General features: G+C 41.1%; 1 protein-coding gene across 1 annotated transcript; it reads left to right on the top strand.

Moving 5' to 3' along the window:
* Nucleotides 1-10,157: 10,157 nt before the first annotated feature.
* Nucleotides 10,158-15,670, top strand: ackr3a (atypical chemokine receptor 3a). The gene is made up of 2 exons (XM_031738592.2): nucleotides 10,158-10,314; nucleotides 13,059-15,670. Exon 2 carries the CDS (start codon nucleotides 13,128-13,130, stop codon nucleotides 14,256-14,258), a length of 1,131 nt encoding a protein of 376 aa, XP_031594452.1. The 5' UTR covers nucleotides 10,158-10,314; nucleotides 13,059-13,127; the 3' UTR covers nucleotides 14,259-15,670.
* The last annotated feature ends 458 nt before the right edge of the window (nucleotides 15,671-16,128 follow it).

The raw sequence follows: 16,128 nt of genomic DNA, 5'->3' as shown, positions 1-16,128 counted from the left end.
GTCTGTAATGAAGAACTACCGGCGTTAACTTTTATGCTTTGACTTTCAGCTGCCCCCTTTACCTTCGCATCACAGAGTGCCCATTGTATGTTCCCCATCATTATGGAACTGAGGTATTTACTCTGACATCTGAGTACAACCACCGGCCCAAAAGCCACACCAATCAGGGTAGCCTTTTAAACCAAGTTTTTCTTGCAGCATGTAGATAATGTTGTTGAAAATTACAAATTCAGATCCTGTGAATAAAAAAAAAATGGAACAAATGTAAATCTCTCAGTTCCAAAAGCAATATCACAGCCTGTATGAAAAGAGTTCAATACAACAGCTGTGGAGGAACAGGACCAAAACACTCTATACAAAGGCCTGAAATGGAGGGAAAAAACACAGGTGAAAAAATAATAACAAAAACACCACCGCCGTCCTCTTTTCATGAACTTTTGCAGGATGTGTCTTTCATCCCTTGCTCACTTTATCCTTATCCTTTGTGTTAGTCTTCTCCTCTCACCTATGTTAAAACTCGCAGGAAACTTTTACGACAATGGGAAATTTTACACATTTTTTACAAATGAGTGATTTGAATGTTCATCTGAGATGTTTTTCTCTGGGGATTTAACCATAGATTACCACATATAAACAGTCCCACAAATTAGGCTCCTGACAGGCATTTTTACTCGGGTCAGCTGGCATTGATAGGGCCCAGGCGAGCCTGCACTTTGCAACTCTGTAACTCTCACACGGAAGGCCTGCCATCGTGTGTTTTGATGAATGAATGGACATGAGGCTATTGGCTTCGATTCAGACTCTGATGTATAGAGTGCCTGGTACTGAGAGGCTGACGTGAGGCAGCAAAGCTGTTTTGTATTTACAAGCCAAGGTTGAGTGTGGCTGGGAGGTTCTTGGAGGCTGGTTTAGAGTGTCAGAGTGACAGGGTTAAGACTCCAGTCAGCCATTACGCTCCCTCTTTAAATGCTTTTCTGTATTCTAATGAGAAGCAGATTCTCTTGGAGCATCTTCACCTCAAACTGCAGAGTGATGATAAAAACAGGAATACGATGAACACAGCACACCCTATTCCTCATTTCTGTTTGGTCCCTTGCGCTGATGTTCAGTTTTGTTTCTATTTGACTATGTTTTCTCTCTTTTTTACATTTCTTGGTTGTGTGGGATTTCTCCCTGGGATCATTCTGTCACTGCTAAACATCAATAAAAGCAACGAAAGACTGCAAATGGCCTCATATGTTTTTGTCTGAGAGCAGAAGCTGAAACTAGGCTCTGGCTTACAGATGAGACTATGAGGAAAGGCTAGATGAATGAGGGTGCTAATGCTAGTGCCCCTCTCTAGCAGCCCAAGGCGCAGAGGGTTGGACTCCAGATGAGGCCTGCATTGCCACATCCTGGCCGTAATCCCCCTGCAGTCCATGTTCACTTGTGTGCATGAGACCAGGAATGGGAACCACCTGGGAGAGAGACAAATGGCTTGAGGTAATTTTCCAACGCATGTTGCTCTTGTGATTTTAATCGATCACTCAGTTTTTTTTCTTTAAAGGACATGATATTTATACTGTACCACCATGTAGATCTTTTTTTTTCTTTTTTCCCTCCATTTAACTGAGTCAGACTTCGTTCTGCTAGCATGTTTACCTACATTATTTATTCCATCATCATGTTTGAGTGCTTTGGAGTCGTGTTTATAGCCAATAAAACCCACAATGTTTGGTTTTCTCCCAGTGCCTCACGCTCACGTAAAACCTAACATGTACTGTGTTTGCATTGGGAATGTCGCTTTGTGTAGGTCACCTCGGCATGTTGATGCAACGTAAAAGTTTGAAACTTGTTATAACACTGTGAACTTGATCCCAGGGACCGTACGTCAGCACCAAGGCTTTCATGTACAACCATAAGCTGGCAAAGACACCTATAAGTATTGAAATATTGCTGCAGGCTTCTCCAAAACAACACCGCATTCCAGAAATCCTGATGGTCCATTTTTCATCTAATGTGACAGGACAATAGGGGTGAAAGTTACCTACAATTTCTGTGAACTTTGTCAGCAGGATCGAAAGGCAATGTGTTGCATTGCACATATCAGGATTGTCAGGATAGGATTACCAGATTAGCTGTAAACCCTGGGGTACAAAAAGAGACGGACACCTTCTCCTGCAGCATGTGGAGAGATTCTGTCATTCACTAATCCATATTGGACATTCAGTGTCCCCTGGGGCTACACTTTTCTTCGCCTATTACCTATCTCCTGCATGATCTCAGTGACCTGGCTCATAGTAATGAACATGAGCAGTTTACTGTGTGTGTGCAAAGGAAAGAAAAGGAGAGTGGGGGGTGTAAAAGGCTTGGGGAAAGCAGAATTTGCTTTTTGTTTGAATTACCAGTGCGTGCAGAGATGATGGACAAAGTCAATGGAGTATATGAGCCGCAGCCGGTCATGGCCAACGACTTAGCAGGAAGGCACTGACAGATTCAGTGAGGTAAGGGAACGTAGAGCAAAAAGAAAGCTCTTCCAGAGAGCCAGAGAAAAACAATGGGAAGAAGTTAAGACTTCAAAGTGACAGCTCTGGTCTCTAATATTAAAAAAAAAAGGATCAGTTTACTGTCTTGGAAGCGATCAATCCACAGAGAATTATCTTTACAGTTCTGTTCAGGGTTTTTAAGTTTTGTACCATCTTTAAACTGATCCCTCACAAGTATGCTGCTTTGTTTCTCTCTTATTGTTCTCTTCAGAGCCATTTTCATCACAGGAGGAAGCGTTTTTTCAGCAAAGAAGCTCAAAAAACCCCTCACTGTTTGCTCAGAACACAGATATAGTAACTTACCAGTGAACATAATGGATCTTTTGGCAGCTTAAGACCTATTTCCCCTAAGAGCAAAAAGGAGAGTGAATACATTAACCAGATGGCCAGGATTAAAAAAAAAAAGCTTACATAATCAATTGTTTCAGGCAATTTTAGGAATATTTTTGCATAAATGTTGGGCACAGAGACTTTTTACATTTTCCTTTTTTTTTTTTTTTTGACATCTGAGCAGGTCTCAGGTTTCGCCTACATTCATGGAGCTGTTGTAAGGTATGCTCGGTCGGTGTGAGGAATGCCTTGATTGCCACATTTCCTGACAGAGACGCACTGTTTCTGCCAGACGCGCACCTGCACGAACAGATCCCAAAAGATCACCTCATCAGAAGCACCGGTAAAAATGTATCTTTTTGACAGAGAGGGGTTGCAAAAACCCGAGACAAAGTCCAGCTTAATAAATAACTTCCAATCTTTTGTCCTTTGAATAGTTTTGTAAGGTTCAGTGGTCACCCCTCCCTCATGTTCATGCACTCCCTGACAAGCTCCATCCTCCTCTCCTTGTGCGAGCTGCTTTCAGCTTCACTCACGCAGGTCCTTCTCGGCTTGAAAGATAAATGTAAATGAATAAGTAATTAAGTGAAAAATGAGTGAGGTTGGAGCAGTGGATAAGCTGGAATGTGCGGGTGTAGAGAAGTACACGGGGGAGCCTCTGAGCAGGAGGGGAGGTCGACTGTAACAATGTGGTGGGGAGAAAGTTTGAGAGGTACCCTTTGAACGGACATTTGCAAGAAAAAAGAACGTGTCGGTCAAACCCGCCACCATGAAGCAGGGCTAGACAATGCAAACAGCCGTCATTTGCAATAACTGATGCAGTCTTTCTCCGTTTTGTTCCTCCTCACCGTTTTCCCTCTTGAGCATCCCTTTCTTTTTCAATCCACTTATCTCCTGACAGTTTATTCTGCTTCATCTTGATTTAAATGAGCAAATATCTCTCAAAAACTGTGCTTGAATGATTGAAAACAGCAAGCCTTTATCAAAACAGATAACTCCGGATGTCTCTATTTAAGCCCGTGCAAATGAAGAGTCAAATGCTGCGTCTCAGGAATTTTGGCAAAGACAAGCCGATTTTACTTAACCTTTTTCCCTTAGCAAACAAACCTGTCTAAAAGAGTTTTATAGTCTGTATAGCATGAGAAGGAACGATTAATCGTGGACTCCACGTGTAGCCTGGTACGTGCTAGGTGTGGGATTAGTGAATCAGACGTGGAATAACACAAGCATTAAAGCTGAGGTAAGTAATACTTGACCACTTGAGGACAGTGGAAAAAATACACGTCACTTATAAACTAACAACTACTGTGTCAGAGTATTATTTAAAAATATGGCTCCTATTTACTTACTTTAGAGATCCACAATATTAACCACACATCGTTTTAGATACAGGCCTTTCCCTTAGTTTACCAGGTTTTCTGGACTTGATGACGAATACTTTATGCTTTCTTCTCAACCAAATGAACTTCTGAAGGAAATTCTCTTAGATGTTTTCTCTCTCTTTCTCTCTCTCAGACATACATATGCAGTAAACATCATGGCAGCGGCTAAAATGAACCAAATGAAGACATGAGCTGAAGATGTTTTTAAGTAAATAAAGTCAAAATGTCTCTAATGTAATCTAAGTGAATTCTTTACTCATTACACCTTCATTAAGGATGTTTTTTGTGGCAGAAAGCATGTTGAAAGCAGAAAGTACACAACACACACTCATACACACACCCAGCCACCCCTGCTGTTCCCACTCTGGCTTCCCTGTGAATGAGGACAGCAGAACAGAGGTTGGCAGCAGTCTGCGGGGCTACGGATGCTTATCAGAAAGGCTTACAAATCCCCCCCTGATGCTCCTGATATGGAGGACAATGGGTATGCGTGCGTAGTGGGAACTCTCTTTAAAGCCTTATTGAAACTGACTTCACTACTTTGCTCTTTACTGAGGTCAGAGTAGCCTGCTGGCTGTATTTCATTGCTGTATACAAGGCATGCAGTCATAATAAACTTTAGCCCAATTGGTGACCCAAACAGGTCAACAATATCATTTTCATAAAGAAATAGGCTGGACACTCTGTACCTGGTTAAGTCAATACTTCCCTCATTAAACACAACATCAAAGACATTACTTCCCTCTGAGCTCGATCAAAGTATATTATTATGATTTGACAAAGCAAATATCCTTTTGCAGTGGACTCCTTAGATAAATCCCACAGTTTCTGACTCTCTTTGTGGTCCCGTCTTTGTATTGAACTTGGGGTTAATTGCTCTGGTGGTGGCAAAAGCAGCTGTGAGGCCACCAGAGTTGCAGGTGAGCAGAAGCTTTCAACAAACACACGAACCTCCCACGCTGCTTTGTGGCGTTTTCAAAGAACATTCTTGAAATGAGACAGCGTAAGAGTCAAATAAGAGGATAAAGACTGAAGTAAAACTGAAAAAAACCTTTTGCAGCTGATGCTAGCATTGCATTTCATGAATTCTTTACAAAAGCAGACAACACCCGCAACACCCCTTTGCATCCTGATTTGGTCGGATTGTTCAAAATGAACCTGAAACACAGAAATTACTGGACAAAAATGTAACTGTCATTATTCAGAGGGTGTTTTCAGTTATCTTTGTGGGGCTGAATGGTGGGTTTGACCCATGTCTGGGTTTTGGGTGGAAGCTGAATACAGTAAAATTGATTTACTGAATGTCTGCAACTTTGGTTTCATATTTAGTTGACTAGGGCGGGGTGCGGCAGGGAGTTGGCCTCATATGAATATGTCTGCTGAATATAATGATTTTATCCTCAGTACTGGGATGTACTTGTTGTAATTGTTTTATACATAAAAAAACCAGTGTAATTTATTTTGCTGTATGAATTAGTGTAAAATGGGAGTTTTGAAATAATAACAAATATGTTTTAATCATTTTTCCAATCATATCATCATGTTTTAATGATTTCTACCAGTTTTCTTTCCATTAGAGACCATTCTTTGTACCAACACAGTCTCACTGCAGTTTGTGAAATTGCTACTAAAACAAATGAAGGGCTTTTACTTTGAAAGAATGATTAAGTCTACTGTGGGAAGTTGGAAAGTTGGCGTAACACATGGGACTTTAACCCAGGACACTGGGGTTCAAATAGCGTATGATACCATTGTTTTTAGACTTCCTCTGTTTTTTTGCCTTCACGCCAACAGCCATTACCTCTCGTTCATCTCGTTCTTGGGAGCATGATATCTCTTCTGTCCCTTGAAAGGATTTTTTCAATTTTTTGAACAAATGTTCCCTTTGACTCAAAGAGCAGCAAGTCACACGACACTGTGACCTCAGAAAACATATTTTTGGCCATAGTTCAAGAATAATAATGACATAATTTCACACCAGTGAAAACTAAAATTGCTATATGTGAAATTGTCCTGAAAGAAAAAAGAATCTGGCCATTATCCAACATCATAACTTATGAGCAGAAGGCGATAGTATGACCGTAGTTCACGTTTAAATACTGAATTGAAGACACTGATGTGTGGTGTCCACCTGTTCAATTCCTCCAAAGTCCACACTATAAAATATTTCAGTGCACCTGGCTGATAGAAGCATACAAGCTACTTGGTTGAGTTTATAAAATATCAGCGTTTGAGTTAAAAGTATTAGAAAAACCTGTTTGGCAGAAAGCCTTGAAGACAAACTTGTTCCATGTGTCTGTAGGCCTGTGCTGCTGGGAGACCTCCCTGATGCACTGATCACTGCTTCTTTCTTGCACTCTTAGTGCATTTGTATGCTCCTTTGGGGATATATTTAAATTCTTTATTTATTGGACAATGGGCATATTACATATTCATAAACTTACTGTATTACCAGTACCAGTATTACAAAGTATTTCTTCTAATGGTTTCTTTAAAAATAATATCCTTTGGACGTTATTTAACAGGAACAAAGGATGCTGAAGTAACAGTTAGCACTATAGCAGTATTTGACACACCCCATTAGTTCCAAAAATTTCAGATAGTTACAATAACAATATACATGCATCTCTGTATTACAAGGTGGAAGAGTTACTGTGACTGCCCTGCCAGTGTCTGTGTCTGTTGTGTCTCCAGACACATTCGGTCCATAGTTTGACAAACTTTTCCATCTGTCAGTGCGAGTACGTGATCTTTTTCATTAGATGTATAAGATCAGCAATTGCTATCTATTCTTCTTTTGTGTGTGTGGGTGGGTGGGGGGTGGGAGTGAGGGGTGTGGGGAGTAGAGGGGGTGGGGTGTTTGTGTGTGTGTGTGTGTGTGTGTGTGTGTGTGTACTCAAATAGAAACCAAATAGTTATTTGTTACAGTATCCATTTCTATTCAAATGAAAATCAGTGTTTCCCAACACAAAGACACTAAACTGGAAGGGTATGTTAACATTTAGAACCTTTTCCATTCCAGAGCTGTGTAACTGCTGGACCTCCTTTGGATATTATTAACTTAATATCTTCTCTCTCACGGAGTTGTACTGTTGCATTTCTCTCCCTTTCTCTTTCTGCGAGCTCTAGAGCTGGATGTTCCTGATCTACGCTTACAGGCCCCACCAAACCGCCAAGTGTTTATTGTCTTTTGTTATCGGTGTTTATCTTTTGTTTCTCCGATCTACTCTCAACCTAACCGGTCGAGGCAGATGGTCTCCTTACCTGAGTCTGGTTCACTTGTAGGCTTCTTCCTGTTTAAAAAAAAGATATTTTTTTTACTCCTCCTGCTGCCAAAACTGCAGTCATTGACCTAAAAGTGCACTGAGATTACTTCTGTTGTGACTTCCTTAAATATAAATAAAGCTCCAGTGAATTGAAGGAAAAATAGTGAAGATAGGCCCATAAGCAAAAAAACCAACAAAAAAACAACCCCCCCCCCTCAACAACAACACTTTGACCATCTGCCAATAATGTTGACTCCTATGAGTTCTGTGTGAACCATCTGAACAGGTAGTGTTTATATATCTTATCAGATTTTTCATATATGCTAACTGCTTTCCAAAAATGCCAATCATGGCAAAATATAATGCAGCTACAATACAACAGCTACAGCTAATATACTATGCATAATTACTCAGAAAAACAATGCACATGCAGCATAAAGTTAAAGGTAAATGTTGCGTGAAGATTTTTAGGACGTTTAATATCCAAAATGTAAAAATGATTGTCATGGTCTACATAAAATAATAATAATATTATTATTAATAAGTAATACATCATATGTTTTGTATTGGCCAGTGTTGGGTAAGTTACTTTAAATTAGTAACTTAGTTACATTACTAGTTACTTCTCTAAAAAAGTAACTCAGTTACTTCAAGTTACTCGTTACTTTCAAAGTAACTAGTTACTAGGGAAAGTAACTTTGGTTTTACTCAGAATTCTCTTGTTAATGTGTTGCTTCCCTAACTGGATACCCAGCCAGACTGCCAGTCTTCTAGCTTGCTTACTTGCCACAAGTGCACTGTGCCACCTACCAACAGAAAGGAAAAAATAATGTGCACATTTCCACGAGAGAAATCCCACGCCTGGACCGTCATTGACCGCCGCCATGATTCTAGCCTGCTTTTTACATCCAACACAAAAACTGCAGTCGTGGTGCTTTTGATTGTACTCAGAACTTGGACATTCTGCCTTCTGAATAGGAAGATGTAGGTAACACCAGACTGCAGATGAGCTGCATACAGAGCTGGACTGGGACAAAACAATCGTCCCGGGCATTTTGACTAGAGACCGGCCCGCCATTATAGGAAAAATCATAAAGCCTTTGAATGAAAACAAACACTGTTGTGACAGTGATGTACACTGTTCTGATGGTATATATGTATCAATCTATCAATTGTTTGTTGTAAGACTCAGATAATTATTTTTTTAAAAGCAAGACATTTTAAATGAGAATAATAAAGAAAAGTATTTCCTTGTGCCCCCCTTTCCCTGTTAATGCCCTACCTGGCCCCCTGGACACACTTTGCTAGACCCACCCCTGCACAGTTACCAGCTGTCAGCTACGTAGAAAAGGATCCTGGTGTTATTTGTCTCTCAGAAACAGTTCATAACTTCCCTTCAACTCATTCATGTCACCTAAAAGGTAAACCTGTTTCTCCATCACCTGTTCAGCTCTGATGATTCAGTAAGGACATCTCCTGGTTTCATCTGCATGTTTCCCTCTCACCACATATCCAAACCGATATCATGACCAGCAGCTTTACAGCTGTGGCTCCAGCAAACATCAGCTGATACTAGAAATTAATATTAAATAAATTCTAACAACAGCTGATCAAGCTTAAACGTGCTGCTGTTGTTTAACGCGACATCCGCTGGTTTCCTCTTTCTGGCGCAAAGTGGGCGATAAATAAACAAGAGAGAAAAGCCGATCAGCTGATCATTGATCAGTTTCGTGATTGAAGTAGAAACGGGAGAGGAGAGAATGAGAGAAGAAGAGGCAGCTGTGCAGCTTCAGCTTTGTCTTTTTCATTGTAGCTGAAGTCCGGGACAAACTGTGTTCCTTTTCACCTCAGTACGAAACGCGTAATATTTTCTCTGAATACGAGACGATTCTGTTTTTTACGGGACGGTTGGCAACTCTAATAATTAACCGTATGAACAAAATAAAGTTCAACATCAGTAACATAGCACCCACACAGCTGTATAGAAACTCCGTCATGCTAGCTAGTACGCAGTACGAAAAAGTCAGCATACCGAAAATAAACTCCACCTAAACTTGGTTTATATCTGACTCCGATAGACTGCAGGTCATAACTTCTTACCTGAAGTTCAGTTCACCTGACACCGGCGGCCGCTTCGGGTCTCTCCTCTTGCCTCCCTTTTCCTTCATCCACCTGCTGGCCTCCACCACTTGCTAATGTTATTGAATCTGTGGAAGCTCCGCGATATCCACCACACGAAGTAACGAGTAACGAGCCTATCTAAATCCCAGTAACGAGTAACGCGTTCCTGGTTTTGGCATAATAACTAGTTACCGTGCTCGTTACCACAATAATAACGTAGTTACTGTAACGCGTTACTTAATAACGCGTTAGTCCCAACACTGGTATTGGCTAATGTGATAACAGAATAATAATATTACAGTACATTGTTACAGTGAAGACATACAAAACCTGCATGTCATTTCAAACTTGCAACTGAAATAATATTTGCCAGTTTTACATATTCTTTTTTAACCGTTTAGCTGAATTAAGGGAACAACAGTGGGGCTAAACCGAAACTGGCTGGGCTGCTGACTGTTGATTGAACGCTTGGCGATGCCATGTCAATACGCATAGCTGTTTAGGACCAGCCTTGGAGGCGTAGCTAGGAGTATCAGCAAGTGCAGAACAGGAGGCTCGCATTCATTTGAAGGAGGCGGAGGGAAGCGCACGCAAGTTTCCTGCGGTGGATCTGAAGTTATCCTTTTAACATCAGGGGTTATCGCAAATAAACCTGCTCGTCGAGAGAGGAGAAAAAGAGAAGAAAGACAGGTAGGGTGCTTAATAAGCAGCTGTGTGGCAGGAAAAGTGTTCTTTTTTTCAACTTTTAATACCTCTTAACAAATTCTTCTGAAATGCGCGACGTAACTTTGACCGCTTACTTCTTATACCAGCAACTGTTTCTGTTCTATTTATTACATTTTGACACTTTTATCGACTGTTTATTGTTATAAAAAATGCCAGAAGAGGGGAAAGTATTGCTTAATTGTTCGTGAAACATAAACAGTTTATAATAATAGCCATTTTATTGCTCTCAATCCTTCCAGCCTGTCTGTAATCTGTTTGTTTGCTCCCCTATTCAAATCTGGAGTCGGGCTTCTGTATACCAAGCTCAAATCTGATAACAGACGTTTGTTTCACGTGTGATATAAATCAACAATGAAAACAATGACATTGCATGTCTGTCGTCAGAAGCAACTTGGATTTAGTGCTTGTGCGTAATGACGCACAAAACAACACTTTTGCTGTTCATCTACGCGGAAACCTAACGTCCTGTCCTAAACAGCAAATATCTGATTACAGACTGTGGACTGTAAATCGAGCCTGACAGGAGAAACTTGTGACAAACATGCTGCACCTGCACGATCCGTGTGGGCAGCATTTGCACATGAAAATGGTCCTCCCTGTCTTTTATTTTTTGTGTATTGAGATACAAAAGACTTTTAACCTAATTTGTAAGTGGATAGTGGGGAGCTAAATAAAGGAAGAAAAGCTGGAGAAGAAAAGCTGGGGGAGAGAAAAGAGGTACACTGAGCGATACAGCGAGTAAGACAGAGACGGAGAGATAGAGAGGGGCTTCATGCGCTGTCTGCGTTATCTAACAGTGTGGGTGTTAAAAGGTTAATTAGCTTGAAGCCCGCGGAGCTACCTGGCACCTGCAGGTATTTTCCATACAATATGAGGGAATTAGAAACAATTGTGGGGGATTACACTTTGGAAATCCCTCCAGGATGAATGGGTCTCCATGCCATCGCAAATAATTGAAAGTAAAAGTAAATGTACGATACGTGACATCTTTTTAAACTGTTTTATCCCAGGCCATGCTAAAGGTAGGACTTCAGCTTATTATAATGTAAAAGCAATAATAGAAATGGATGCTGGAAGTAATGCTGGATCAACCGCCTACATTCAGTATTACCACAGAGCCTTTTATCTGATGTTGATATTAAAACCAAAAATCCCTTAGGTACCCCTTTCTGTTACATGTAATTTAATACTACATATAAATTATTATTATTATTATTATTTTGATTGGAATTTCCTTTTTAACTCATTCTAATGTATGGTATTGCTTAAAAAATGTATCATGCCATCATACTGATGCAAAATCTTTAAAAAATCAAATATTTTCACAAAGTTTTGCTCAGTAATTTAAAAACGTTGCCACCAGTCCTGCAGCTTAAAAGCAAAATGGTGCAAAATAAACTGGGCTGACCAATATTACCCAAAATTTGTCACGGCAGAGGTGTAAAGTGACATAAAATGAAAATAAATAATCAAACTGACTGCAGGCTTCGAGAGCAGACATAACCCTCCCTAGACAGCTGCACATCTTAATATGTTCCAGCTGTCCTTGTTTAGACTAAAATTCAACTTGTCTTTTTGTTCATCATCGTTTTTGAATTGGTGCCAATTATTATATGTACAGCACCGTTTTCTTACACAGACAGATGTCTGATATGGTCACATTTCACAGCTCTGTGGCGTGCTGTGTCACGCAGTGGTTGGTGACCTCCATGTTTACTGTGGTCGGACCATTCTGAAGGCGTCAAGCCTTCCCGCTGGTCTCCGCGCACAATTCACTCTGTGGGCGTACAAGTCAGTCAGGGGCGACGGCGGGGTTAAGCCTCTTGTGTTCTGGTTTTGATGTATCACCTTTCACCTCTGATCTTTCACACTGTGTCAAGCTGACAGTTAGCTGAGAGAGACATCACAGCAGAATACTGTGAATGAAGACCATGTAAGGGCGAATATTTTGGTGGTCCGCCAGGGTGAACAAAATCACGCCAGGTTTTAGACTTACCAAGGTGATCCAGACTGATACTTCTTTAATCTTGTATACGGTTTCAGTCACCTTATTTGCTGAGTGTGTGAAGCCTCTTTTTAAAAAATGTGTGTGTCTGTGTGTGTGTGCCATGTGCTGCTGCGTTATAAGATTCAGATGTTGCAGAATGACGTATTCAAAGTTACGAGCTGCCTTTTCTTTGATCATCTGTGGAGTGACAGCTGATCTTTGCCTGCTTTATGAGCAGAAAACAAACAAGGCTCTGGCATCAGGTTTCCCACCCTGACCACTGCTTTATCTTGGAATGCCCGGAACGTCCAGGAAATACACCCTGTTTGGACTTCTCGATCCGACTTCCTTGTGTCTAATCTGCACTCTGAGCCAGTGGAGCTAATGTAAACATTTATTGTGCTGCCCCCTGACTGCACATCAATCATAGAAAATCCCACTGTTTGTGACACGGTAACAGAGAGCCTCTATTAAGTCATGAAAGCAGTGTTTTAACAAGTTAACCGCATTAAGATTCTTTGGGATCTGGTGGCATACCACAAGTGGGTTTGTGTTTTATTAGTTCATTCAGTGCACATGAGTAAAATAAGCCAGGCTTTATGCAACAGAACCTTAGGTCTTAAATATAATACCCGAAGGTTTGTTGAAAAACCTCTCACTGTGTCATTATCAAAATAAATACATGTTACAAGAAATTATAATTTACTGTCATGTTTTTCAGGCTCTGTCCCAATCAGAGGCGGTGTGTGTTACCTCCCAGCGGTCTGTTGTCCTCTCCAAGTGCTGAAAAATGAATGATATGGAGATCCCGTGGGACTCTCTTGATGAGCTCAACTTCTCTGACACATTCAGCAACATAACAAGTGTGGAAACAATGGTGTGTGCAACAGCATTCAATCGTACGGCTCTGCTGAATTCCATGTGCGTCCTCTACACTTTCATCTTCATCGTCGGCCTGGCCGCTAACGCCCTCGTCCTCTGGGTCAACATCCGTGCGCAAAGAGACTCCAGCCCTCGCCACGAGACACACATGTACATCGCACACCTGGCAGTTGCGGACCTCTGCGTGTGCGCTACTCTGCCTATATGGGTGAGCTCACTGGCCCAGCATGGCCACTGGCCCTTTGGTGAAGTGGCATGTAAACTCACGCACCTGCTCTTCACCGTCAACCTTTTCGGGAGCATCTTCTTCCTGGCCTGCATGAGTGTGGATCGCTACCTGAGTGTGACGCAGCATGCAGATGAGGGAGGTGCACGCAGGAAGTTGATCCGCCGTGGTGCGTGTGTAGGGGTGTGGCTTCTGGCTCTGGTGGCCTCTTTGCCAGAGACCTACTTTTTGCATGCTGTGAAGTCAGCACACGGGGACACCATGCTGTGCAGGCCTGAGTACCCAGAGGAGAACCCCAGGGAGTGGATGGTGGGGGTGCAGCTGAGCTTCATCCTGCTTGGCTTTGTTTTCCCCTTCCCCATCATTGCTGTGTTTTACGTGCTGCTGGCCAGAGCTTTCGCTCGCTCCTCTTCCTCTTCTTCTACTTCATCGTCTTCCCCAGTGGAGCGGGAGCGCTGCGTGAGCCACAGGGTGATCCTAGCTTACATTGTGGTTTTTCTGGCCTGCTGGGGGCCCTACCACGGTGTCCTTCTGGTTGACTCTCTGTCACAGCTGGGCGTAGTGCCGCTGACCTGTGGCCTGGAGAATGTGATCTTCGTGGCCTTACATCTCACCCAGTGCCTGTCCTTGCTTCACTGCTGTTTCAACCCCATCCTCTACAACTTCATCAACAGAAACTATCGCTATGACCTCATGAAGGCCTTCATTTTCAAATACTCGACGAGGACGGGCCTGGCACGTCTTATTGAGGCTTCGAACGTGTCTGACGCCGAGTACTCTGCTGTAGCCGTAGAAAACCCACCACAGATTTAAAAGTTACAAATCTCTGCAAAGCATTTAATGAAGCTTTTAATTCAGTGTAAACTTATTTTATAGCTGATTTGTTCTGTCTATTTTCAGCATTATGTTTGACATTAGAAGACAATGAAAAGAGAAAATGCTAGAGTCACAGAAAAGCTTGAAGATCGTGAGACTTCATCTCTGGTGGACTGATTGAAAAGCACTTGGAAAGCAATGTTATTATAAAATCTGTTACAGAAATCATGTAGCTAGTATCATTGTAAAGCCAAACCAGTGATTGTAAATGTGTTAAGTCATTGTTTTTGCTGTGCATGTAAAATTGTATTTGTTGTAAGTTTGTATGCGTATTCAATGTATATATATCTTTGTTTATAGTTGTATTTATATGTGTTTAAATCAGTTTTCCTCTTAAATGTCTTCACACACTGATTTCTGCTCAGAGCTCCACTTCATACAGTGCTGCTTCAGTATTTAAGTCCTGCTGTGTTATTGACCACAACCTCTTCTCATATCAGCAAAAAAGCCTACAAATAAGACAAAAGACTTTTTTAGGTTTCTACCTATTAAAGGAACACTTCAACTCTTTTGAAAGACAGACTTTTCACTCTGACTGAATTTATGATATTAATGCTATTCTCACATTTCTAAACTAAACATAAACACAGCAAGTTGCTGATTAGCTCAGCTCAACTTAACCTACCCTCCTACTTTAACCTCACGGCTCAGTTTTATTTTGGTCGTAAATCTTTCCAGACCATCAGTCTGGAACCATCAGCTGTGACTACTGAGCTCAAAGAGGAGATGCATGTCGCTTCTGACTGTTCTGGAAGGCATTATACAGTATTCATTGCTGTCACTCTTATCTTGTATCTGTGCTAGTGAGATACACATGTCCATGTGGTATTAATCCTGCTGGGTTATCACACAGGCCGCAGACAGCGCAAACCTTATGACCAAAATAAATGAAAAGCTTTATTCCTCTCATACAGGCAACACCCAAGTGTTTATTGGCAACCAAATAACAAAAACATCATCACGTTTGCATGTGCGTACATGTGTGTGTGTGTGTGTGTGTGTGTGGAGGTGTCCAGGTATTACGAATGCCTATTGCTGTGTATGAAAGGGCATGACAGCAAAAGATGACATTTTACATGTTATAAAATGTAAATAATACAGTCGACCTGATGTCTATTGTACGAATCAGGATGTTTTCTTTCTTTCTTTCTTTCTTTTTTTTATATGCTGACACAGAGCACATCTCATGTGATTGGTTACATATGTAAGCTGTTACACTGAAATGTTTTTTTCATGTGGCAATTCGAAAGAAGCTGAGAAGCAAACATGTGTCTACAAGAACAGAGGCATTCCTTTGACACGGTAATGTGTAACATGTGTATTATTCTATATTAAATGCAGACAAAATATTTTGCTTCAGTGATTTCTTCTTCACCCCAAATGATTGTTTATTTTTTCTTAAACTTTTTAAAAAAATGGAATGTGGTTGAGAAAAAGCTTTTGCTACACAGTTTGAATAAATCCATCCAAAGAATCATCAATCTTCAGCTAAAAAGACAAGTAAGTATCGCTTTTCATCGTTAATCCCAGCTGCCACGTCTAATATACGCTAAACTCTTGGACAGGCGTGGTTCAGCTATAGTTCATGAGGTACGATTTAGTATAAAAAGGAAAACGCATTTTCCAGTTATTGTCATACTGAAAACCAAAGGAAAAGGAAACAGATTTTATTTTCAGGGTCAGATGAAAAGCCTTGATTAGTTCACGTCTTTTCGCATTAAATGATGCAAGAACAAACAGGAAACAGTTCAAGTCCTTCAAAAATGCCACCAGATTAATATACAAATGTGGATTTAATATCTTTTTA

The sequence above is a fragment of the Oreochromis aureus genome, linkage group 16, assembly GCF_013358895.1.
Source record: "Oreochromis aureus strain Israel breed Guangdong linkage group 16, ZZ_aureus, whole genome shotgun sequence".
Taxonomy (NCBI): Eukaryota; Metazoa; Chordata; class Actinopteri; order Cichliformes; family Cichlidae; genus Oreochromis; species Oreochromis aureus.
Note: the sequence above shows the minus strand (reverse complement) of the source record. Positions and strands in the feature narration are given on the sequence as shown.

Bases quoted from the DNA above. Each gene is read 5' to 3' on its own strand.
- ackr3a (XM_031738592.2), top strand. From the start codon at position 13,128: ATGAATGATATGGAGATCCCGTGGGACTCTCTTGATGAGCTCAACTTC.